General features: G+C 43.4%; 1 protein-coding gene across 1 annotated transcript in view; it reads left to right on the forward strand.

The window, feature by feature from the left end:
* The window catches only part of CD99L2 (CD99 molecule like 2), a 104353-nt gene that overhangs the window by 68156 nt on the left and 10745 nt on the right, over window positions 1-25452 (forward strand). Inside the window, exons 4-8 of the mRNA XM_049873414.1 lie at window positions 57-128; window positions 256-342; window positions 4166-4231; window positions 9611-9649; window positions 10174-10293. Coding sequence (XP_049729371.1) covers window positions 57-128; window positions 256-342; window positions 4166-4231; window positions 9611-9649; window positions 10174-10293 — 384 coding nt within the window. The remainder of the gene's footprint in view (window positions 1-56; window positions 129-255; window positions 343-4165; window positions 4232-9610; window positions 9650-10173; window positions 10294-25452) is intronic.

A 25452-nucleotide genomic window follows, 5' to 3' on the forward strand; every position in this document is an offset into this window, starting at 1 on the left:
AAAGTGGATTTGAGTTTTGTTATTAAATGTGCTCTCTTGCCCTTCCTCCCTTTTAGAAAGATGGGGTCGTCTCACCACTACCACAACCAGGAGGCCTGCAATGACCCAAGCGCCAGCAAATCTTCCAGGTAAGGCTGCTGCCCTGAGGAGGGCAGTAAGGGGGGACCTGGAGCTCCATCTAGGGGCAATGTCCAAATGAATTATGCATAGTCTAACCAATTGACTGTTTCCTTTGTGTTTTGGGGCCCACTGAAGATTATGGTGATTTTAAGTTGGCTGACGCCTTGGATGATCGCAATGATCAAGATGACGGCCGCAGGAAACCAAGTGCAGGAGGAGGAGGTGAGCCGTAGCTGGTGAGAACCACTGGCCAGCACTGCAGCTCCCTGGTGGGGTTCTGCTTCTTTAGCACAACAGGCCCACAGAGCCACCCTTGACCTAGCAGAGCTTGGGGCAGTCAATGCCTGTAAGAACCCTAAGACAGTGGTTCTCAAACATTTCGTTTTAAGGACTCCTTTATAGTCTTCAAAATAATTGAGGGTCTCAAAGAGGGTTTGTTTTTTAAAGTGTAGGTCATATCTATTGATACTGACAATATTAGAACTTACAATTTGTAATATTAGAACTTACAACAGAAAATCTTTAAATATTTATTCATTACTTCATTTTAAGTTAACAACAGTAAATCCATACATACTAACATAGATAAAATTCTTATAAGAAATAACTGTTTGGCAAGGCAAACACAGAATTTGTTGAGAAGAGTGACATTCTTGTACACTTTTGCAAATCTCTGTCATGTCCACCTTAATGGACAAGCTGGATTCTCACACCTGCTATGCATTCAGTCACTGTGATATGCTGTCATGGTTGAAGTGTAAGAAGAAAATCTGGGCTTAGATATGTAGTTGGAAAAGGGAGGAATGTTTCAGTAGAGTTTCTAGATCATTGCTGACATTCTTCTTGGATCTGACACTAGAACTCGAGAAGTGGTCGTTCCTTACAGGTTAAGTGTGGTGTGGAATGTGAAACCATACCCGTGACCTTTCCACACTCGGTTCCATTGAACCTAGTGGACTCTATTGCCCTTCGAATAGATCTTACGCCCATTCTTGACTTTGCAACATCTTGCATTGGACATTTGGAAAATATTGGTGCCTGAAGTTGTGTTGAGCTTCCAAATGATGCCACATTTCATTATACAGTACCCAAAAGCTGCATTTTTTAAAAATTTTATTTTATTGTTTTTGAGAATATACACAGCAAGTCATACACACCAGTTCAACAGTTTCTACATGTATAATTCAGTGACATTGATTACATTCTTCAAGTCGTATAGCCATCCTCACCCTCCTTCGCGGAGTTGTTCCTCCTCCACTGACATAAACTCACTGCCCCCAAGGTTCCTATCTCGTCTTTTGAGTTGCTTTTGTCAGTTTGATCCCATATAGATAGATCTTGAAAGCGTACAATGTTCAAGGCAGATACTCTTCACTAGTTAAGCTAAAGTATTGTTTGGTTTTAAGAAGACTTCAGGGAAAATTTGATTTAAGGTTTAAAGAGTATTTCAGGGCAGTAGTTTCAGGGGTTCATCCCATCCTCATGGTTCCAGAAAGTCTGGAGTCCATGAGAATTTGAAATTCTGTTCTGCTTTTTCCCCCTTTCGATCAGAATTCCTCTATAGAATCCTTGATTGAAATGTTTAGTCATGGTAGCTGGGCACCATCCAGTTCTTCTGGTCTCGGGTAGTCAGATTTGTTAATATCATCGGTGATCTCCTGGGGAAAGTCTGTATGTATTGGGAAGATCATGGTGCCAGATACACATTTTTCAAAATTCTGATTTTTCCTTGAGAGATCAAATTTTATGATTGGCAATAAATGTTGTTGTTAGATGCTGTTGAGTCAATTCGGACTCATAGCAACCCTATGTACAGCAGAATGAAACACTGCTCTGTCCTGCACCGTCCTCACAGTTGTTATGCTTAAGCCCACTGTTGCAGCCACTGTGTCAATCCATCTCATTGAGGGTCTTCCTGTTTTCTGCTGACTGTGTACTTTACCAAGCATTATGTCCTTCTCCAGAGACTGATCCCTCCTGACAACATGTCCAAAGTATGTAAGATGCAGTCTTGCCGTCTTTGCTTCTAAGGAGCATTCTGGTTGTACTTCTTCCAAGACAGATTTGTTCATTCTTTTGGCAGTCCATGGTATATTCAATATTCTTCGCCAGCACCTCAATTCAAAGGCGTCAAGTCTTCTTCAGTCTTCCTTATGCATTGTCCAGCTTTCACATGCCTATGATGCGATTGAAAATACCATGGCTTGGGTCAGACGCACCTTAGTCTTCAGGGTGACATCTTTGCTTTTTAACACTTTGAAGAGGTCCTTTGCAGCAGATTTGCCCAGTGCAATGCGTCTTTTGATTTCTTGACTGCTGCTTCCATGGCTGTTGATTGTGGATCCAAGTAAAATGAAATCCTTGACAACTTCAGTCTTTTCTCCCTTTATCATGATGTTGCTTATTGGTCCAGTTGTGAGGATTTTTGTTTTCTTTATATTGAGATGTAATCCATACTGAAGGCTGTGGTCTTTGATCTTCATCACTAAGTGCTTCAAGTTCTCTTCACTTTCAGCAAGCAAGGTTGTGTCATCTGCATAACCCAGGTTGTTAATGAGTCTTCCTCCAATCCTGATGCCCCGTTATTCTTCATATAGTCCAGCTTCTGTATTATTTGCTCAGCATACTTTTTTTTTTTAATACAGATTGAATAGGTATGGTGAAAGAATACAACCCTGACGCACACCTTTCCTGACTTTAAACCAATCGGTGTCCCCTTGTTCTGTCCGAACAACTGCCTCTTGATCTATGTAAAGGTTCCTCATGAGCACAATTAAGCGCTCTGGAATTCCCATTCTTCACAGTGTTATCCATAATTTGTTATGATCCACACAGTTGAATGCCTTTGCATGGTCAATAAAACAATAAACACCATCATTTTCCTTCAAGTGACGTGCTCACTTCATTCATTTTTAAGAGAAAAATTTGCCAAATATTCAAGGCAGTATAAAAAAAAATTTTTTTTTATAGCCATTGTTTATCCATCATTCAGTCCTTCTAGTAAAAATGATCTTCCATGACCGGACCAAACCTGTTGCCATAGAGTCAAGTCCAACTCATGGTGACCCCATGTGTTAACAGAGTAGAACAGTTCCAAAGTGTTTTGTTTTGTTTTGTTTAAAGAAATCGGCCATAGCATTTTCTTAGATGTCATCTTTATGGAAGCAGATCACCAGGCCTTTCTTCCATGACACTGCTGGGTGAGTTTAGTTAGTAGTCAAGCACTTTACCATTTGTGCCACCCAGGGGAAGTGGCTAATCCAACTGAGAACTGAAGGAGTCACACAGGTGCTGTTTTTGAGGCAACCAGTGTACTTTGGTGTGCAACAGAAACACTTTAAGCATACTGTGCATTCCTTCATACACAAGGTATTAAAAGATATGTGCTCAATTGTTCAATTGTAATAAAATTGTTCATTTTTTCTGCCTTCTTGTATAAGTCTTCTATTGCTGTGTAACAAATGGCTGTAAATTTAGCAGGTTAAGGAAACACCCATTTATGGTTTCACAACTTTGATCAGGAGATCAGGAACAGCTAAGTTGGGTGCTCTGCTCAGTGTCTCATAGGCTGCTGTCAAGGTGTTGGCCAGGGCTGGGGTCTCATCTGGGCTTTGGGGTTCTCTTCCAAGCTTACGTGGTGTTAGAAGAGTAGACGCCCTTTCAGCTGTAGAGCTCTTAGCTGCTTGCTTCTTCCAGACCACAGGGAGGCTGAGGAGGGAGAGGGACTGTGCTTTTGATGAACTCAAAGTCAAACTGATTTGGCAACTTAATTATATCTGCAGGGTCCTTTCACCTTTGGCATGTAATGTAACCGAATGGTACCCATCCCCTTCATGGGTCCCACCCACGTTCAAGGTGATGGCAAGGAATCTTGAGAGCCCTCACTCAGATTTCTGCCTGCCACGTTCATTATGAACCTTAAGTGAAGCCGGCTGTCATTTCCTGTGGGTGTTGAGCAACATTCACAGAAGTGCCTTGTTGCTGTAAAATGCTTGTTGGTTTGGTTTGGTTTGGTTTTCGTGACTGAGATGTGTATTTTCTTTAGGCTTTTCAGACAAGGATCTGGAAGATCTCGTAGGGGGCGGTGGCTACAAACCCGACAGGAACAGAGGTAGGAGCATCGCTTCCTCTGAACAAAAGCCTTATCCACGTTGCAAAGGGGATTCCACAGCAAGGGAGAGGTAGTTCTTCGATATCCCAGCTTGCAAATTGGGATTCGCTTGGAGTGATGTGGGCCACGCAGCTCAAGGGGGGATTTATAAGGTAACTTGGAAAAGCCACACGATTCCCTTGTTGTGCCCTGGGCCAAGGTGCCACCTTGGTGAACGTCCCCACCCAGCAGACGCCCATTTGCTGAGGCAGCACCAGTTAGGGTTACTGAGGACCAGGGAGACGCATTGGGAAGAGCCTTCTTCCAAGCAGGGGAGCCTGCCACTTTGGGCGTGGGAGTGGCAAAACTCATCATGACAGAAGCGTTTTTTAAAGAGTCCAAAGCGAGTTGTCCTAGTTTCCTGTGGCTACCGAAAGAAAACACTGCAAGGTGGATGGCTTTAGAGAACAGAAGTGTATTGTTTGCCAGTTGTGGAGGCTAGCAGTCAGAATTCAGGATCTCAGCTGTGTCAGTTCCTTCTGCGGCCTTTGAGGCAGGAACTGTTCCATGCCTCTCTCCTAGTTTCTAGTCGCTGCCAGCAATCCTTGGCGTTCCTTGGCTGCTTATAGATGAGTTTTGACATGGCTTGTCTTCCCCCGTGTGTGACCTGTCTGTGTGTCTCTTCTCCCCTTTTCTAAGACAGCACTCAGATGGAATAGGACCCACCCTACTCTAGTATGACCCTATTTCCAAACAAGGTCATGTTCACAGGCACAAGACTTAGAACGTCAACGTAGCTTTTTAGGGGACACAATTCAATCCATAATACAAGTCGATTCTTTTTTAAAATACCTTTTCATTTTGAAATAGTTTAAAACTCTCAGGAAGTTGTAAAAATAGTTCCGAAGAGCTCCTGAGTACCCTTCACCCAGCTTCCTCTGACGAGAAAATGATACGTAACCATTGTAAACTGTTCACACCAGGAGGTTGACATTGACACAGTAGCATTAAGTCAGGAGCAAACCTTAGATTTCTTCAGACTTTACATGCACTCTGTGTGTAGGTCTGTGAAATTTTGTCACGTGTGGATTAGAGTAACCGTCACCACAATCAGGATACAGAAGGGTTCCATCTCCACAAAGAAACTCCCTCAGGCTTCCCCTTCACAGCCACATCCCCCAAGGCCAAACCAAAACCAAACCTGTTGCCTTTGAGTCAATTCCGACTCATAGCAACCCTAGAGGACAGAGTAGAACTGCTCCATAAGGTTTCCAAGGAGCAGCTGGTAAATTTGAGCTGCTGACCTTTTTGTTAGCAGCTGTAGCTCTTAACTACATTTAATCCCCAATACAACCGCCAAAGATTTAAGATGTAAACCTTTCATTGTAATATGCATCGATATCTGATCCTAAGTAGGGAGGGAATGTTAGCCCGATTTTTTTTTTGACGTGGCAAAACAAGTTATGGTTGTAACTGGCTGTGGTTGTGACTTGTGGTGGTTTTTGTAACTTGTGGCTGCTGCAACTTGTTGCGATTGTAAGCGGTATGAGTGGCAGAGGACGAGTGTATCTGGTTGTAGGCTGATCCACTCCCAACATTCCCAGCCATGGTCGTGGCATTTGCTCCTTCCTTGCAGGGACTGTCTGCCTTTCATATGGGAGCAACGTTCTCTGCTGATTCTGGGATGCTGTTGTTAACTTTCTCTTCCCAAACGCCTTTGCAGGCAGTGTCATCTCTAGCAAAACACTCTACAAGCCTCTAAAGGAAACTCACAGGTGTCAGGAGAACATGGAGCCTTTAAAGGGCAAACCCAGCAAATGAGCCAATTACCCCTGGGTGAGAAATGGTATTTCCAGACAGTGAGACCAGGGCGGTAGCAGTGTGTGTAAGCCTGAATGACACGCCATCTCTTCCTTATCAAAGGTGCATGTTTTAGCGAGGACAGAGCGCTAGAGAAGTCTTTAATTAGGCTCATGTTAGAACTCCTCTTGTGAAGAATAATCAATTGTTAGCTTCAGTTATAGCCTCGATCACTATAGGCGTCAGTAATAGAAGATACAGGGTGTCCCGGCCTACAAACCAGTGTGAGACCGAAACATGGCCGTGATCAGACACCATCCTTTTCACAGATACACGGGTGTCCAGAGTGAAGGGGAACACCTCACTTAAATAAAGGACAACCATCAGCATAAAAAGAATCCCAACGAATGTATTTCCCGGCCTTGGGTCTTAGGCACAGAGACTCAGTAATGTGGCATTGCGTACATATTTTTCTCAGAAAAACCTTTTTTCTGGCCTTGTTGGAGCCCCGTTCCTTGTTTGGACATGATGATGATGGTCTTTCATCAACAGATCTTGTTACCTTTCCCTAAGAGAGTGGTCCGTAAGCCTCCACTGCTTCCCTTGCCCCCTTCCTGCCTGGCCCAGTCTCTCAGAGCCCCCCATTTGTCCCATCACTGTCACTGAGAAAATTGAAGCCAAGATGTTTCATGGTCCCTCTTGTCATCTGCACTGTGGAGCAGGCAGGCTCTAGAATTGTCCTGTGGCCCCTGCGATGCCTCTCCTCAGCCCTTTGTCCTATGCAGTCCCTGTGCACAGCGGACATTGGTGATTACTTTTCCCCTCGGGCCCGCCAGGCTCTCTCCCCGTTTCTCTGTGTCATTCACTGCTCCTTCCTAAACACAGGTGAATCCGTTTCCTTGGGTGTCCAATTCAGTGTGACATTCTCTTCCCCACCTCCCCACTGCCACTGACTCCCAATCAAACAGTAAGTCAGCGAGCATAGTTCAGAAGCTGTCCCCTTGGCTTAGCTAATTCTGATGGCAGGTTCCTACGGCCGGCCTCAGTTCAGGGCATGCAACTAGAAGGGACAGAAGGATCTGGCGTGGCTGGCTTCTGATTTTCCAGCTGTTCTTTAGCCTTACGGTGTTTTCAGCTCACAGGTCCGTCTGAGCAATGACTTGCCCACAGGACGGGTTCACCTTGGGAGGGATTGCATCTTTTGTCGGTGTCTTGAGAAAATGCTTCCTTACAATCACAGATGCTGACATATTGAGCTTTTGAGTCCGTTTGACATCCTGGGAGAGTGCTGACCCTTTCTCGGTGTGCCCCTGGAGGAGGAGCAGGAGGGTGGCCCTGAGTCTACTTCCTGTAACGCACTCGGTCGTACAGGCTGTGATGTTCAACTTGCTATGGGCTCGTGTGACCAAGTATGAATTCAGGAAAAGCTCAGCTTCACTGCATCTGGAGCTGAAAAAGAAAATAGGTTGGATTAGTCAGAGTCCCAAATCTGGGAATGTGGTGACGTGAACACTTCAGCAGCAGACACCTTTGTGGGGGCTCAGCCCACCCTTGACAGTGGCCAGCTCCAGCATAGTCGGGACCCCAAGCCTTCACAGGGCACACACTTAGTACACCTGGTGGCTGCCATCCTCCTTCCTGATCTGCTTTCCCCCACAGCAGTGACTGCGTTTCCACAGATACTGCTCCTCCCTCCATATCTAATTAAGGGTCTTTCTGAAATGCACTTACCTCAAGATTCAGCCCCAGACCGGGATATAACACGCTTTAATTTCTCCGTTCCCCCGGATGCTGACAGGGGAAGAAAGTGTCAGCTTCGTGCCTCCAGCATCCCAGGGCTGTTTCCCCAAAGCACCTGGGTCCTGGGAACACAGTCTCCTGCCACTGATGAGCAGGAGGCCGGAAGAGGAAGACGGTGGCTAATTCATGTTCCGCAATGGCACCGGTTGCTGGCCAGCTCAGATCCGTCCCCCGTGCACACAGCTTTCAGAGCCTCTTTCTGGAGAGCTGATGGTGACTTGTGTCATTATTGGTGTCACGTTGTCATTTATTGTCCCACATCAGTCAGACCTGGTCTCTGAAAGCACAGTCCCACCTCCCAGTTGCAGGCAACTCTCTAAACCTGTGCCAGGTCCCAGACAAGGCAACAAGTATGCTGCTCTGGGGCTTGGCTGCCTCTCGGTGATGAAATTCTGGAGGCACCACAGCTTCCAAACTCAGCGATGGATGAAGTAAGATGGTGTGGAAGTAAATCTCAGCCCTGAGGACGAGATCCCTGAGGGCCAGTTATTACTGGTTCAGCACTGCAGGGTCACAGCCCCCTCCAGGACCCTTGGGGCTACGTGTATTTTAGAATCCAGAACGTTTCAGGTTTTAGAAAGGCAAGATGGTGTTTACACCGCGTAATTACATAACAGCCCATGGTGGGGGGCTGCACCCTGTAACCAAACATATCACTGTAGCTGCAGTGAAAGGCAGGAGAATTCACAGCAGGTCGGATGAAAAAAAAAAAAAAAATATATATATATATATATTTTTTTTTTTTAGTCAGATGAAGGGAGACCACAAATAGCTTCACTGGTTCCAGGCAGGGTTTGCTGTGGAATGAGTTATGCACAAATGTTGATTTTCAGAGCTAACAAAAAAATCTTTTTTTAAGCATTATATTTTGAGGTAATGGTAGATTCGCATGCAATTGTAGGGAATAATCCAGAGGGATCCCCGTATACCCTTCACCCAGTCTCCCCCAAGGGCACCATCTTCCCTAACTTCGGTACGTCATAACCGGGATGTTGACATGGAGACAGCCCACTGGCCTCATTCAGATTTCCTCAGCCTCACATGCCATGTCTTTGTGTGCGCGTGTGCATGTGAGTGTGTGTGCGTGTGTGTGCATGTGTGTGTGTGGGGGGGTTGGTGTACCCACCACCACAGTCAAGATAAAAGATAAAAGACAGCTCCTCGTCAGCACAAGTCTCTGTCCCTCCTCCCGCGTGTGGCCTATGTTGTCATTCGGAACAGGCGTCCCAGAGTTTCTCACCTGGGGTGGACCCCGCTCAGCCACCTGCCTGCTGGTTACTCACCTGGTTGCTGCCCTATAAGATGCAGCCACTAAGTGCGGCCTCATTGAAGAAGAGATTAAGTGGAACACTGCGCGGAGAGGCTGGGTGCTAATGGCCACTCGGTGTCAGCTCGCTCTCGTTTATTATCATTATGCTTTAGGTGAACGTTTATGGCTCAACGTAGTTTCTCATACAAGAACTTATACACATATTGTTACATGACCCTAGTTGCAATTTGCTCTCGTTTTACTGACAGGAAGTTCCACCTGTAAGCCTGGACTTTGCAGGCGGCAGGGATAAGAAAGCACACCTTGCTGCAGTCTGGTAGAAGCCCCAGGTAGACGTGCTGGTTGGGACCCGTGGCAGAAGTGAAATCCGAAGGGGTCAGCACAGTCATTCAGCTAGCTGTGGCCTGCGAGGCGGGAAGGGGAATTGGTTCCAATGTTGAGGGGTGGTGGGGGTGAGCTGTTCCTCCTGACCCCAAGATGGGTGATCGTGGGGACTTGGCAGACATTAAGTGTTTTTGTCCTCTCTCTAGGTGGTGGCCCCTACGGCAGCAGTGATGACTCAGAATCTGGTGGGTTTTTGAGTCCCAAGATTGTTGGGAGCTCTCATCTCAAACTTGGCTGCCCCCAACCTTCCCCTGAATGTCTCCGATAGAGACTCATGAGGCACATAGCAGAGGGATGCAGCCATTTAAAGAAATTAAGCAGGAAAAAAACCGGAGCCTGGGGCAGTGGCCTGCTGGGAAGCCAGATGGGTCTGGAGGACACAGGCCAGTCCTATTCTCTGGGCCTCAGTAGAAGAGGGACTGCTCCATTCCTTGTCTACCTTTCAAGTCCTAAAAATGGAAATCCTCAGAAAAATGAGGAGCACTTAGCGAATCAGGGGACGCTGGGTCGTTTTAATGGCTTAGCTATATTGGAGTAATCCTCTCACACGGACTTGTCAGTCCTGGGTATTTGAAAAAGCTGAACTCAGTGGCTTCGGTGAGAAGGGAACCAGATGCCCGAACCTGAACTTGAATCTGAACTGAGTCCTTGTGGTGCGGTTGGTTTGACCCTGTCTCTCTGCCTTTCTCCTCCCTCCTCCTTTGGCCAGGAATGTCTATAGAGACTGGCACCATTGCCGGGGTGGCCAGCACCCTGGCCATGGCCCTCATTGGCGCCGTCTCCAGCTACATCTCCTACCAGCAGAAGAAGTTCTGCTTCAGCATCCAGCGTAAGTGGGTCCACCCTGCTTCCTAGACTGGAACAAATCAAGAAGGTCTTCCGAGGGAGGGGAAGGAAATGGGAGCCAGTTAAGGGTCGGTGCAGGGCAGGGGGGGGAGGCTGCATGTTTGTGAATCCTTGGAGCAGATCTGGGCTGAACTGACGTGCAAACTGGCCTGAAAGGGCAGGGCTGGCCGTGACCATGACCTTCCAAGAGCTCCAGTTCCCAGAGGCCATATTTCTGTGGGGACAGAGCCCAGAGACCTTGTGCTATTTCCTTCCTGTAGAATGGGAAGGACCCTGAACTTCCGTACAGCCTCAGGTCTCAGCCAAGGGGAAGCCCCTGGTCCAAGCTCCCTCTCAGGCGCCAGTGTCACCAGGAGCTGGGGGCAGCAGCCTCCGGGTCATCTCTTAGACACCACAGGGTACACCATTGGGCAAGCCAGCAGCTCTAACCATCTGGCAAGACCCCTCTCCACCTTTGGGACCCAGGAAGTAACTGCCTGGGAGCCCCTGCCCCTCCTCGCGCGGATCAGGCCATCTTAAAATAATGGAATCATTCATTTTTTTTGGAACATTTTACTGTGCTTTAGGTGAAAGTTTACAGAGCAAATTAGTTTCACATTCAATGATTTATATACAAATTGTTTTGTGACATGGATTGCAACCCCCAAAATGTGTCAGCACTCTCCCCCTTTCCCTTTCCACCCTGGGTTTCCTGTGTCCATTTGTCCATTTTTTCTGTTCCTTCCTTCTCCTCCTTGCCATTGGCAGGTGTTGCCCACTTGGTCTTGTATAGTTGATTGAACTAAGAAGCACGTTCCTCATGTGCATTACTGTTTGTTTTATTGGCCTGTCTAATATTTGGCTGAAAGGTGGAGGTGGACTCCTGGAGTGGCTTCAGTTCTGAGTTAGCAGGGTGTCCGGGGGCCATAGTCTCATGGGTTCCTCAAGTCTCTGTTAGACCAGTAAGTCTGGTCTTTTTTGTGAATTTGAATTTTGTTCTATATTTTTTTCCTGCTCTTTTTGGAACCCTCTATTGTGATTCCTGTCAGAGTGGTTGGCGGTGGTAGCCAGGCACCACCTAGTTCTTCTGGGCTCAGCCTGGTGGAGGCTGTGGTTCATGTGGCCCATTAGTCCTTTGGACTAATTGATTCCTTGTGTCTTTGGTTTTCTTCATTCTCCTTTGCCCCCAAACTTTCCACTTATCTATTGTCTCTACTCAGTGTTTTTCCATGCCCACCCCTCCCCTCCCTTGTAACCATCAAAGACTGTTTTTTTTTAATTTTTATTGAGCTTCAAGTGAACGTTTACAAATCAAATCAGTCAGTCACATATAAGTTTATATACACCTTACTCCATACTCCCACTTGCTCTCCCCCTAATGAGTCAGCCCTTCCAATCTCTCCTTTCATGACAATTTTGCCAGCTTCCAACCCTCTCTACCCTCCCATCCACCCTCCAGACAGGAGATGCCAACACAGTCTCAAGTGTCCACCTGATAGAAGTAGCTCACTCTTCATCAGCATCTCTCTCCTACCCACTGTACAGTCCCTTCCATGTCTGATGAGTTGTCTTTGGGAATGGTTCCTATCCTGGGCCAACAGAAGGTTTGGGGACCATGACCGCCGGGATTCCTCTAGTCTCAGTCAGACCATTAAGTCTGGTCTTTTTATGAGAATTTGGGGTCTGCATCCCACTGATCTCCTGCTCCCTCAGGGGTTCTCTGTTGTGCTCCCTGTCACAGCAGTCATCGATTGTGGCCGGGCACCAACTAGTTCTTCTGGTCTCAGGATGATGTAAGTCTCTGGTTCATGTGGCCCTTTCTGTCTCTTGGGCTCATAGTTATCGTGTGACCTTGGTGTTCTTCATTCTCCTTTGATACAGGTGGGTTGAGACCAATTGATGCATCTTAGATGGCCGCTTGTGACCATGTAAGACCCCAGACGCCACATTCCAAAGTGGGATGCAGAATGTTTTCTTAATAGAATTTATTTCGCCAATTGACTTAGAAGTCCCCTCAAGCCATAGTCCCCAAACCCCCGCCCTTGCTCCGCTGACCTTCAAAGCATTCAGTTTATCCCGGAAACTTCTTTGCTTTTGGTCCAGTCCAGTTGAGCTGACCTTGCCTGTATTGAGTATTGTCCTTCCCTTCACCTAAAGTAGTTCTTATCTACTAACTAATCAGTAAAAAAAACCTGTCCCTCCCTTGCCCCCTCGTAACCACAAAAGTATGTGTTCTTCTCAGTTTATACTATTTCTCAAAGTCCTGTAATAGTGGTCTTATACAATATTTGTCCTTTTGCCTCTGACTAATTTCGCTCAGCATAATGCCTTCCAGGTTCCTCCATGTTATGAAATGTTTCACAGATTCGTCACTGTTCATTATCAATGCGTAGTATTCCATTGTGTGAATATACCACAATTTATTTAACCATTCATCCGTCAACGGACACCTTGGTTGCTTCCAGCTTTTTGCTATTGTAAACAGAGCTGCAATAAACATGGGTGTGCATATATCTGTTTGTGTGAAGGCTCTTGTTTCTCTAGGGTATATTCCGAGGAGTGGGATTTCAGGGTTGTATGGTAGTTCTATTTCTAACTGTTTAAGATAATGCCAGATAGATTTCCAAAGTGGTTGTACCATTTTACATTCCCACCAGCAGTGTATAAGAGTTCCAATCTCTCCGCAGCCTCTCCAACATTTACTATTTTGTGTTTTTTGGATTAATGCCAGCTTTGTTGGAGTGAGATGGAATCTCATCGTAGTTTTAATTTGCATTTCTCTAAAGGCTAATGATCAAGAGCATTTTCTCATGTATCTGTTAGCTGCCTGAATATCTTCTTTAGAGAAGTGTGTGTTCATATCCTTTGCCCACTTCTTGATTGGGTTGTTTGTCTTTTTGTGGTTGAGTTTTGACAGAATCATATAGATTTTAGAGATCAGGCGCTGGTCGGAGATGTCATAGCTGAAAATTCTTTCCCAGTCTGCAGGTGGTCTTTTTACTCTTTTGGTGAAGTCTTTAGATGAGCATAGGTGTTTGATTTTTAGGAGCTCCCAGTTATCTGGTTTCTCTTCATCATTTTTGGTAATGTTTTGTATTCTGTTTATGCCTTGTATTAGGACTCCTAAAGTTGTCCCTATTTTTTCTTCCATGATCTTTATCGTTTTAGTCTTTCTGTTTAGGTCTTTGATCCATTTGGAGTTAGTTTTTGTGCATGGTGTGAGGTATGGGTCCTGCTTCATTTTTTTGCAAATGGATATCCAGTTATGCCAGCACCATTTGTTAAAAAGACTATCTTTTCCCCAGTTAACTGACACTGGGCCTTTGTCAAATATCAGCTGCTCCTATGTGGATGGATTTATATCTGGGTTCTCAGTTCTGTTGCATTAGTCTATGTGCCTGTTGTTGTACCAGTACCAGGCTGTTTTGACTACTGTGGCTGTATAATAGGTTCTGAAATCAGGTAGAGTGAAGCCTCCCACTTTCTTCTTCTTTTTCAGTAATGCTTTGCTTATCCGAGGCATCTTTCCCTTCCATATGAAGTTGGTGGTTTGTTTCTCTATCACATTAAAAAATGTCATTGGAATTTGGATGAGAAGTGCGTCGTATGTATAGATGGCTTTTGGTAGAATAGACATTTTTACTATGTTAAGTCTTCCTGTCCATGAGCAAGGTACGTTTTTTCCGCTTAAGTTGGTCCTTTTTAGTTTCTTGTAGTAGTACTTTGTAGTTTTCTTTGTGTAGGTCTTTTACATCTTTGGTAAGATCTATTCCTAAGTATTTTATCTTCTTGGGGGCTACTGTGAATGGTATTGATTTGGTGATTTCCTCTTCAATGTTCGTTTTGTTGATGTAGAGGAATCCAAGTGATTTTTGTATGTTTATCTTATAACCTGAGACTCTGCCAAACTCTTCTACTAATTTCAGTAGTTTTCAGGAGGATTCCTTAGGGTTTTCTGCGTATAAGATCATGTCATCTGCAAATAGAGATAATTTTGCTTCCTCCTTGCCAATCCAGATGCCCTTTATTTCTTTGTCTAGCCTAATTGCTCTGGCTAGGACCTCTATCTAGCACAATGTTGAATTAGAGCGGTGATAAAGGGCATCCTTGTCTGGTTCCCGTTCTCAAGGGAAATGCTTTCAGGCTCTCTCCATTTAGAGTGATGTTGGCTGTTGGCTTTGTATAGATGCCCTTTATTATGTTGAGGAATTTTCCTTCAATTCCTATTTTGGTAAGAGTTTTTATCATAAATGGGTGTTGGACTCTGTCAAATGCCTTTTCTGCATCAATTGATAAGATCATGTGGTTTTTGTCTTTTGTTTTATTTATATGCTGGATTACATTAATGGTTTTTCTAATATTAAACCAGCCTTGCATACCTGGTATAAATCCCACTTGGTCATGGTGGATTATTTTTTTGATATGTTGTTGAATTCTGTTGGCTAGAATTTTGTTGAGGATTTTTGCATCTGTGTTCATGAGGGATATAGGTCTGTAATTTTCTTTTTTTGCGATGTCTTTGCCTGGTTTTGGTATCAGGGAGATGGTGGCTTCATAGAATGATTTAGGTAGTATTCCGTCATTTTCTATGCTTTGGTGTTAACTCTTCTCTGAAGGTTTGGAACTCTGCAGTAAAGCGATCCGGGCCAGGGTTTTTTTTTGCTGGGAGTTTTTTGATTACCATTTCGATCTCTTTTTTTGTTATGGGTCTATTTAGTTGTTCTACTTCTGAATGTGTTAGTTTAGGTAGGTAGTGTTTTTCCAGGAATTCATCCATTTCTTCTAGGTTTACAAGTTTGTTAGAGTACAATTTTTTGTAATAATCTGTTATGATTCTTTTAATTTCAGTTGGGTCTGTTTTGATGTGGCCCTTCTCGTTTCTTATTCGGGTTATTTGTTTCCTGTATTTCTTTAGTCAGTCTGGCCAATGGTTTATCAATTTTGTTAATTTTTTCAAAGAACCAGCTTTTGGCTTTGTTAATTCTTTCAATTGTTTTTCTGTTCTCTAATTCATTTAGTTCAGCTCTAATTTTTATTATTTGTTTTCTTCTGGTGCCTGATGGATTCTTTTGTTGCTCGCTTTCTATTTGTTCAAGTTATAGGGACAGTTCTCTGATTTTGGCTCTTTCTTCTTTTTGTATGTGTGCATTTATCGATATAAATTGGCCTCTGAGCACTGCTTTTGCTGTGTCCCAGAGGTTTTGATAGGAAGTATTTTCATTCTCGTTGCATTCTGTGAATTTCTTTATTCCCTCCTTAATGTCTTCTATAACCCAGTCTTTTTTCAGGAGGGTATTGTTCAGTTTCCAAGTATTTGATTTCTTTTCCCTATTTTTGTTATTGATTTCCACTTTTATGGCCTTGTGGTCTGAGAAGATGCTTTGTAATATTTCGATGTTTTGGATTCTGCAAAGGTTTGTTTTATGACGTAATATGTGGTCTATTCTAGGCAATGATCCATTAGCACTAGAAAAAAAAGTATACTTTGCAGCAGTTGGGTGGAGTGTTCTGTATAAGTCAATGAGGTCAAGTTGGTTGATTGTTGTAATTAGGTCTTCCCTGTCTCTATTGAGCTTCTTACTGGATGTCCTGTCCTTCTCCGAAAGTGGTGTCTTGAAGTCTCCTACTATAATTGTGGAGGTGTCTATCTCACTTTTCAGTTCTGTTAAAATTTGTTTTATGTATCTTGCAGCCCTATCATTGGGCGCATAAATATTTAATGTGGTTCTATCTTCCTGGTCAATTGTCCCTTTTATCATTATGTAGTGTCCGTCTTTATCTTTTGTGGTGGATTTAAGTTTAAAGTCTATTTTATCAGAAATTAATATTGCTACTCCTCTTCTTTTTTGCTTATTGTTTGCTTGATATATTTTTTTCCATCCTTTGAGTTTTTGTTTGTTTGTGTCTCCCAGTCTAAGGTGTGTCTCTTGTAGGCAGCATATAGATGGATTGTGCTTCTTTATCCAGTCTGAGACTCTCTGTCTCTTTATTGGTGCATTTAGTCCATGTTCATTCAGCGTAATTATAGGTAAGTAAGTGTTTAGTGTTGTCATTTCGATGCCTTTTTATGTGTGTTGTTGACAATTTCATTTTTCCACTTACTTTTTTGTGCTGAGATGTTTTTCTTCGTAAATTGTGTGTTCCTCATTTTCATAGTATTTGACTTTCTGTTTGCTGAGCCGTTACATTTTTCTTGGATTTTATTTTGAGTTATGGAGTTGTTATACCTCTTTGTGGTTACCTTAATATTTACCCCTATTTTTCTAAGTAAAAACCTAACTTGTATTGTCCTATATCGCCTTGTATCCCTCTCCATATGGCAGTTCTATGCCACCTGTATTTAGTCCCTCTTTTTGATTCTTGTGATCTTTTACATATTGACTTCAATGATTCCCTGTTTTGAGTGTTTTTTTTCCAATTAATCTTAATTTGTTTTTGTGATTTACCTATTTGAGTTGATATCAGGATGTTCTGTTCTGTGACTTTGTGTTGTGCTGGTATCTGATATTATTGGTTTTCTGACCAAACAATTTCCTTTAGTATTTCTTGTAGCTTTGGTTTGGTTTTTGCAAATTCTCTAAGCTTGTGTTTATCTGTAAATATCTTAATTTCGCCTTCATATTTCAGAGAGAGTTTTGCTGGATATATGATCCTTGGCTGGCAGTTTTTCTCCTTCAGTGCTCTGTATATGTCGTCCCATTGCCTTCTTGCCTGCATGGTTTCTGCTGAGTAGTCTGAACTTATTCTTATTGATTCTCCCTTGAAGGAGACCTTTCTTTTCTCCCTGGCTGCTTTTAAAATTTTCTCTTTATCTTTGGTTTTGGCAAGTTGGATGATAATATGTCTTGGTGTTTTTCTTTTTGGATCAATCTTAAATGGGGTTCGATGAGCATCTTGGATAGATATCCTCTTGTCTTCCATGGTGTCAGGGAAGTTTTCTGTCAGCAGATCTTCAACTATTCTCTCTGTGTTTTCTGTCCTCCCTCCCTGTTCTGGGACTCCAATCACACGCAAGTTATCCTTCTTGATAGAGTCCCACATGATTCTTGGGGTTTCTTCATTTTTTTTAATTCTTTTATCTGATTTTTTTTCAGCTATATTGGTGTTAATTCCCTGGTCCTCCAGATTTCCCAGTCTGCATTCTAATTGCTCGAGTCTGCTCCTCTGACTTCCTATTGCGTTGTCTAATTCTGTAATTTTATTGTTAATCTTTTGGATTTCTGCATGCTGTCTCTCTATGGATTCTTGCAACTTATTAATTTTTCCACTATGTTCTTGAATAATCTTTTTGAGTTCTTCAACTGCTTTATCAGTGTGTTCCCTGGCTTTTTCTGCAGTTTGCCTTATTTCATTTCTCAGGTCATCCCTGATGTCTTGAAGCATTCTGTAAATTAGTTTTTTATATTCTGTATCTGGTAATTCCAGGATTGTATCTTCATTTGGGAAGATTTTGATTCTTTAGGTTGGGGGGGTGTAGAAGCAGTCATGGTCTGCTTCTTTATGTGGTTTGATATCGACTGCTGTCTCCGAGCCATCACTAAGATATTGTAGTGATTTATTCTGTATTTGCTCACTGAGTCTTATCTTGTTTTGTTTTCTTTCAGTATACGTGGATGGGCTACTAGTTTGCGCTGTCTTGATTGTTGTAGCCCTGGACTCACTTATGACCTATTACCAGCTGGTTTGGGCTGTTACCAGATATGTATGCGTGAGTCCATTCACTGTTCTTGAGTAGAATCTGATTTTGAGTCATCAAGTGTGTGATGCACACTGTCACCTATGCACCTTGAGAAGTAGTGGTGATAGTTGTGTGCTCCAGATTATAGTAGCAGCTGGGGTTCACACTCCGGGGGCGGGGGCAGGATGCTGACAGGCTTCCCCCAAGTGTCAGTGAGTGTGTCTCTATTCCTAAAGCATCTTGGTGGGTGAGCTCTGCAGCTGTACTTTAGGCCCCCAATGCAAGTACCTCTACGTATTGGTAGGTGTCACCCTCCTTAGACCCCTAAGGCAGGAGGCTAGGTGGTCTGGGGGGAGCTTCAGCTCTCAGTTCCCTGTTGTGGGTCAGTGAGGGCTCTGTTGAATAAGCAGAGATATCAGACCTGGGAAACTTGTCTTTCCAGTAAATCTGCTAAAACAAATGCAGTCAGATCCCTATCAGAAATGCCTTTGCATTATAGTAGCCACCTTGTTCCTTGTAGGGATGAAAGCCGGAGACTGTGGATCACATATGCTTGGCTGGAGCTGGTTCTGTGTTTTTAGTCCAATTACGGAAGGATTTTTGGTCCCTGGGTTTTTTGTGGTTGCTTCTCTGAGGCCATAACAATGGGTTAGGAAAAGACCAAAAAAAAAAAAAAGGAAAAGAAAAACTGCAGAACAGTTCTCCCTCTGGCTCAGGAAATTCCAATGTTAATGAAGCCGCCTGGGAAGGGGAGGGGAGGGTTCAGAAAAACAGGAGAGAGTAAAAAAAGTAGCACCCCGGAATATAGACAAAGTTACTTATCTTGCTTGGGATGACTGTTTTATCTGAGACTCCCGAGGGGCGCGTCGCCTGTGTGCGCTGGCTGGGTAGAGATTGCCCCCGAGGGTCAGGCCCGTGTCTCGTGCTTGTGCTGTCTCAGAAGCCGAGGTCAGTTCCTCCGCTGCCAGTCGAAAGCCCAGCGTCAAGGTTCCCCGGCTGGGACACTGCACTCCCGGCTCCAAAAACAGTCGCTGCCTCCCGGTGAGTTTTCCTCCCGTCAGCCGCGTCTCCGCGCCACCCGCGCGGAGCAGCTGGGGCCCCTTCTGAGGTCAGTTCAGGGGGGTAGGGCTGCGCCCCGTGTTTGCGCCGTCACAGGATGCCGTGCTCAGCTCCCCTGCGCCCATTCCAAAGCCCCGCGCCAAGGTTCCCCGGCTGGGACGCTGCACTCCGGGCTCCAAAATCAGTCGCTGCCTCCTGGTGACTTTTCCTCCTATTAGCAGCGTCGCTGCGCTGCCTGCGTGCACTGGCTGGGCTTTTCCCAGGGTCACTTCAGGGGGATAGGGCTGCGCCCCATATTTGCACCCTCTCAGGTTGCCCTGCTCAGCAACCCTGAACCCAGTCGAAAGCCCGGCGTCAAGGTTTCCTGACTGGGACTCTGGCTCCAGGCTCCGAAAAGAGTCGCTGCTTCCCCATAGATGTTCGTTCTCGGTCTCTGTCACTCGGGTCAACTCTTTAAATCTGTGTTTGTTGGTCAGGGTTCATAGATTGTCATGTATGTGATTGATTCACTTGTTTTTCCGAGTCTTTGTTGCAAGAGGGATCCGAGGTAGCGTCTACCTAGTCAGCCGTCTTGGCCCCTCCTGTTTCTTTTTGTATATAAACCTTTTCATGAATATTTACGGTAGTGGTCTCATACAATATTTGTCCTTTTGTGATTGACTGATTTCACTCAGCATAATGTCCTCCAGATTCCTACATGTTGTGAGATGCTTCACAGAATCATGGTTGTTCGTTATCGTTGCGTAACACTCCATTGTGTGTGTGTACTGCAATTGGTTTATCCGTTCGTGCATTGATGGGCATCTAGGCTGTTTCTGTCTTTTTGCTATTGTGAATAATGCTGCAGTGAACATGGATGTGCATGTGTCTGTCCATGTGACGGCTCATGTATATATGTATGTATGTATATATGTGTGTATGTATACACACACACACACACACACACACCCCTAGGAGCGGGATTACTGGGTCATATGGTATTTCTATTTGTAGCTTTTTAAGGAAGCACCATATCGTTTTCCATAGTGACTGTACCATTTTGCATTCCCACCAGCAGTGCACGAGAGTTCCAGTCTCCCCACAACCTTGCCACCTTTTATGGTTTTTTGTTTTTTTGATCAGTGACATTCTTGCAGGGGTGAGCTGGTATCTCATCATAGTTTTGATTTGCATCTCTCTAATGGCTAATGATTGCAAGCATGTTTTCATGTATTTGTTAGCCACCTGAATGTGCTCTTTGGTGAAGTGTCTGTTTATGTCCTTTGCCCATTTTATGTTTAAATTATTGATCTTTTTGTTGTTGAATTGTTGAAGTTTTTTATATATTTTAGAGATTAAGCCTTTATCAGATGTGTCGTTGCCAAAGATTTTTTTCCCAGTCTGTAGGTTCTCTTTTTACTCTCTTGGTAAAATCTTTTGATGAGCATCAGTGTTTAATTTTTAGGAGGTCCCAGTTATCTAGTTTATCTTCTGGAGTTTGTGCGTTTTTAGTTATGCTTGATATCTAGTTATGCCATGGATTAGGTGCCCTAGCATTGTCCCTACATTTTTTTTTTCATGATCTTTATAGTTTTAGGTTTTACATTTAGGTCTTTGATCCATTTTTAGTTGGTTTTTGTGTATGGTGTAAGGTATGGATCCTGTTTTCATTTTTCTGCAAATGGATATCCAGTTTTGCCAGCACCAATTGTTGGAGAGACTATCTCTTCCCCATTTAATGGACTTTGACCCTTTGTAGAAGATCAGGTGTCCATAGGTAGATGGATTTACTTCTGGGTTCTCAGTTCTGTTCCATTGGTCTATGTGTCTCTCATTGTCCCAGTACCAAGCTGTTTTGACTACCGTGGCTGTATAGTAGTTTCTGAGATCAGGGAGTGTGAGGCCTCCCACTTTGTTCTTCTTTTTTCAGTAATACTTTACTTATCTGGGGGTTCTTTCCTTTCCATTTAAAGTCGGTGATTAGTTTTTCCATCTCATTAAAGAATGTTATTGGAATTTGGATCAGGGTTGCATTGTATCTATAGACTGCTTTGGGTAGTGTCTTAGGCTGCGTTCTCTAGAGAAGAAAACTAGTGACGTGTATTTATATATATATATAGAAAGGGAGAGAGATTTATCTCAAGGATAAATTGAGGAAATTGATTGAGGGCCCGTGACTCTCTGTTTTGGTGATTTGAGTGAGACTACTGTGGGTACTGTTCACTTGACCTAAAATTCTTCTACTTGTATAGATCAAGTAAATATTTAGTAGGTTTCCTCTCTGTTTCACTTCTAGTGACACCACGACAGAGAAGCCTATGCCATAAGTCCATACAAGTCAGACCATTCTGATGACTGCTTTGACTCTGCTGTCCATTACAGTAACCATGCCCACTTTGTCTTTGTTGATGGAGTGCCACCACTTGGCCCCTACCACCATGGGGTCCAATCAGTACCATTGTAGTTAGGTGTCTTAATTCAGTTAGAGCAGCTCTCATTGTCAAATCTGACTGACATAAAATAGCAATCACAGCAGTTTTCAAGGATGCTGGGGCTCCCTTCACAAATTTGTTCCTCACCGTTGTGGTAAAAGGTGTGTCCTCTGAGCATTCCATGTGTGTGGGTCTGTGTGTCTAACCTGATAAATCCACTCTAGCATGCCAGTTTCCCTAAGCCTTTGGATACTTTCTTCTACAGTACACCAAGGCTGGGCTGGTACTTCAAATTGATTTCGTGTGTGCCACTGCATAATCCATGATTCAGTGAACCAGCCAAATAACCTATGAGATCCTTTCTTAATCTCTCAAGCTGAAACACTGAAGAATCTGTGCTTAGTGGGACCATGTCAGTAAACTCAGACTGATCCAAATTTATGTTTCTCAGACCATTATCCACACCTTTAATAGTTAATTCCCACACATATCCCCTAGGTTTCTGTTTGTACATAATAGAAAAGTCAAGCAGTTCTTTTGGAGTGTAGCATACCTCCTCCTGGGTCACACTTTGTACTTCACCTTTTAGGGCTCGCTGGGACTTAAGTCCAGTTATAGGTCTAGAAGCAAAAGTGGGTAGTGATGGTATGTCCTGGGAACATTTGGTAATGTCTCCTAAGGCATCTGCTCCAGGTGACGCCCTCAGCAATGTCTCAGATGTCACCCCAGACGGTATCTCAGATGAAGGCTTTTCAGACACATCTGGATTAATCTCATCAGATGAGGTGGGGGGGTGGTAATGGTTTTACTGGGGAGGGTGGCTTAGCAGACGAAGATGGACTAGTGTCTTCAGATGGGAGTAAGAGGGCTGGTTCTGTTGGCAGGAGTGATTAAACGGCATTCATGGGCTCAGTGTCCCCTGCTTCCTGATTATCAACCCACATGTCCCCATCCCAGGTTTCAGGATCCCGTTTCTTCCCAGCCAATGCCCTCACTTAAACTTTACACACCACTGGAGGTCAGGATAATAATTCAGCCACTCTTATGATAAGACTCTGGGTTTGGTTTTCGGTGGTTTCAGCTCTGTTACCACGAGAAATAAGGCTTTCTTTCAGGGTACAAGTGGCTACTTTGAGGTCTTTTATGTGGCACTTGAGCTGTGACTCTGAAGCCTTGAGCTCATCTCTTTCTTTCACCACTTTGTCTAGTAAGAGTAGGACCAACCAGCCAGCTTCCCTATACTTCTCATTCTGACAAAATTGTAGAAAAGTATCAAACATGTGATCACCTAGAGCCTCGCTTCTCACCAATACTTGATCTATTAGTGGTGATGTTTTATGTATTAATATTGCTACCTCACACCATGGATTAGCAGCACCCTCTTTACTTCTGGAGGCAGAGTCATCAGTACCTTTAAGGCTAGTCAGATCTGAGAACCAATTTAGAAAATCATCCTTGTGGTTTTGTTTCTCTAGAACCACTCTCAGAACCAAATGTCTTAGGCTGGGTTCTCTAGAGATTTTATCTCAAGGAAATGGCTCACGCAGCTGTAGAGGCTGCCAAGTCCCAAGTCTGTGTGTCAAGCGTCAGACTGGAGGTAGAGGATGACAAATCCAAGATTGGCAGCTAGGACGGCAGGCTGCTGGCTCACAGGCTATGGAGGCTGATGAACGCCAAGATCAGCAGACAGCTGGCTCCAGTCCCAAGAACCAGAGGTCAGATGATGGCAAGCCAGATGCAGGATCCAGAGCAAGTGGTGAGCTTTGCCTGAAAGTCCATATATATTTTGGATACAGGTCACACCCCTGAGGAAACTCCCTTTACAGCACATCAGATCACATCATGGAGGATAACTACATGATGACATAACTGCCAAACCACTGAGAATCATGGCCCAGCCAAGTTGACACAGAACCTTAACCATCACAGGTAGTACTGACATTTTCACACTGTTAGGTCTTCCTATCCACAAGTGTGGTATGTTTTACCATTTATGAAGGTCTCTTTGGTTTCTTGTATTAGTGTTTTGTAGTTTTCTTTGTATAAGCCTTTTACATATCTAGTTAGATTTATTCCTAAGTATTTTATATTTTGGGGGGCTATTGTAAATGATATTGTTTTCCTGATTTCCTTTTTGGAGTTCTCTTTGTTAGTCTAGAGGAATCTGACTGATTCTTGTATATTGATCTTATACCCTGCCACTTTGCTGAATCCCTCTATTAGTTCCAGTAGCTTTCTTGTGGAATCTGTGATTGCCTATGTATAGGATTGTATCATCTTGCGAATAGGGATAGTTTTACTTATTCCTTACCAATTTGGATGCCCCTTATTTCCTTTTCTTGTCTTACTGCTCTACCTAGGGCTTCCAGTACGATATTGAGTAGGAGTGGTGATAAAACACATCCTTGTCTGGTTCCTGTTCTCAAGGAGAATGCTTTCAGTCTCCGTTGAGAATAATGTTGGCTGTTGGTTTTGTATCTATGCCCTTAACTATGTTGAGAAATTTCCCTTCTATTTCTATTTTGGTGAGAGTTTTTATCGGGAATGGGTATTGGACTTTACCAAATGCTTTTTCTGCATCGTCTGAGATGATCATGTGATTCTTTTCCTTTTTTTATGTTGTAGATTTTCCTAATGTTGAGCCATCCTTGCATAACTTGGGATAAATTCCGTTTAGTCATGATGTGTTATTATTATTCTTTGAAACGTTGCTGACTTATACTGGTTAGAATTTTGTTCAGAATTTTTGTGTCTGTGTTTATGAAGGATATTAGCCTGTAGTTTTTGTTTTTGTTTTAGTAGTATCTTTGCCTGGCTTTGGTATCAGGGTTGTGATGACATCATAGAATGGATTTGAGAGTGTTCATTCCTTTTCTGTTCTGGAATAGTTTGAATAGTATCTGTGTCAGCTCTTTTCTGAATGTTTGGTAGAATTCTCCAGTGAAGCCATCCAGGCCAGGGCTTTTTTTTTTTTTTTTTGCTGGGAGTTTTTTTAATGACCTCTTCAATCTCTTCTTTTGTTGTGGGTCTATTCAGATTTTGTACTTCCGTTTGCGTTAGTTTAGGTAGGTAGCGTGTTTCTAGAAATTTGTCCATTTCCTCTAGGTTTTCAAATTTGTTGGAGTATAGTTTTTCACACTGTTCTGTTATCCTTTTTATTTCAGTTGGTTCTGTTGTAATGTCACCCATCTCATTTCTTATTTGAGTTATTTGCATCTTCTCCTTGTTTTCTTTTGTCAGTTTGGGTAGTGGTTTGTCGATTTTATTGATCCTTTCAAGGAACCAACTTCTGTTCTTATTGATCCTGTTGTTTTTCTGTTTATTTCAGTTCTAGTTTTTATTATTTTCTTTCTTTTGGCAGCCATGGGCTTCTTTTGCTGCTCTTTTTCTATTTGTTTGAGTTGTAGGGTTAAGGTATTGATTTTGGCCCTTTCTTCTTTTCCGATTTGCACGTTTATTGCTATAATTGACCTCTGAGCACTGTTTTTGCTGTGTCCCAAAAGTTTTGGTATGTTGCGTTTTCATTCTCATTTGATTCTAGGAATTTTGTTCATTTCATATTTGATTTCTTTTATTACCTGGTGGTTTTTAAGCAGGGTGTTTTTTCAGTTTCCATGTATTTGATTTTTTTTCCTTGTTCTTCCTGTTACTGATTTCTAATTTTATAGCATCGTGATCAGAGAAGATGCTTTGTATTATTTCACTGTTTTTGTATTTATTGAGGCTTGCTTTGTGGCCTAAGATGTTGTCTGTTCTAGAGAATGATCCGTGTGCATTGGAAAAGAAAGTGCAGTTTACTGCTGTTGGGTGAAGTGTTCTGTATATCTCTAACAGATCAAGTTGGCTGGTTTTGATATTTCGGTCTTCTGTATCTTTGTTGAGTTTCTTTCATTGTTCTGTCCTTCATTGAAAGTGGTGTGTTAAAGTCCTGCTGTTATCGTGGAGCTGTCTGTTTCTCTTTTCAGTGCTGTTGGAGTTCGTTTTATATATTTTGGAACTCTGCCATTGGACGTGT

Source organism: Elephas maximus, chromosome X (genome assembly GCF_024166365.1).
Source record: "Elephas maximus indicus isolate mEleMax1 chromosome X, mEleMax1 primary haplotype, whole genome shotgun sequence".
Lineage (NCBI taxonomy): Eukaryota > Metazoa > Chordata > Mammalia > Proboscidea > Elephantidae > Elephas > Elephas maximus.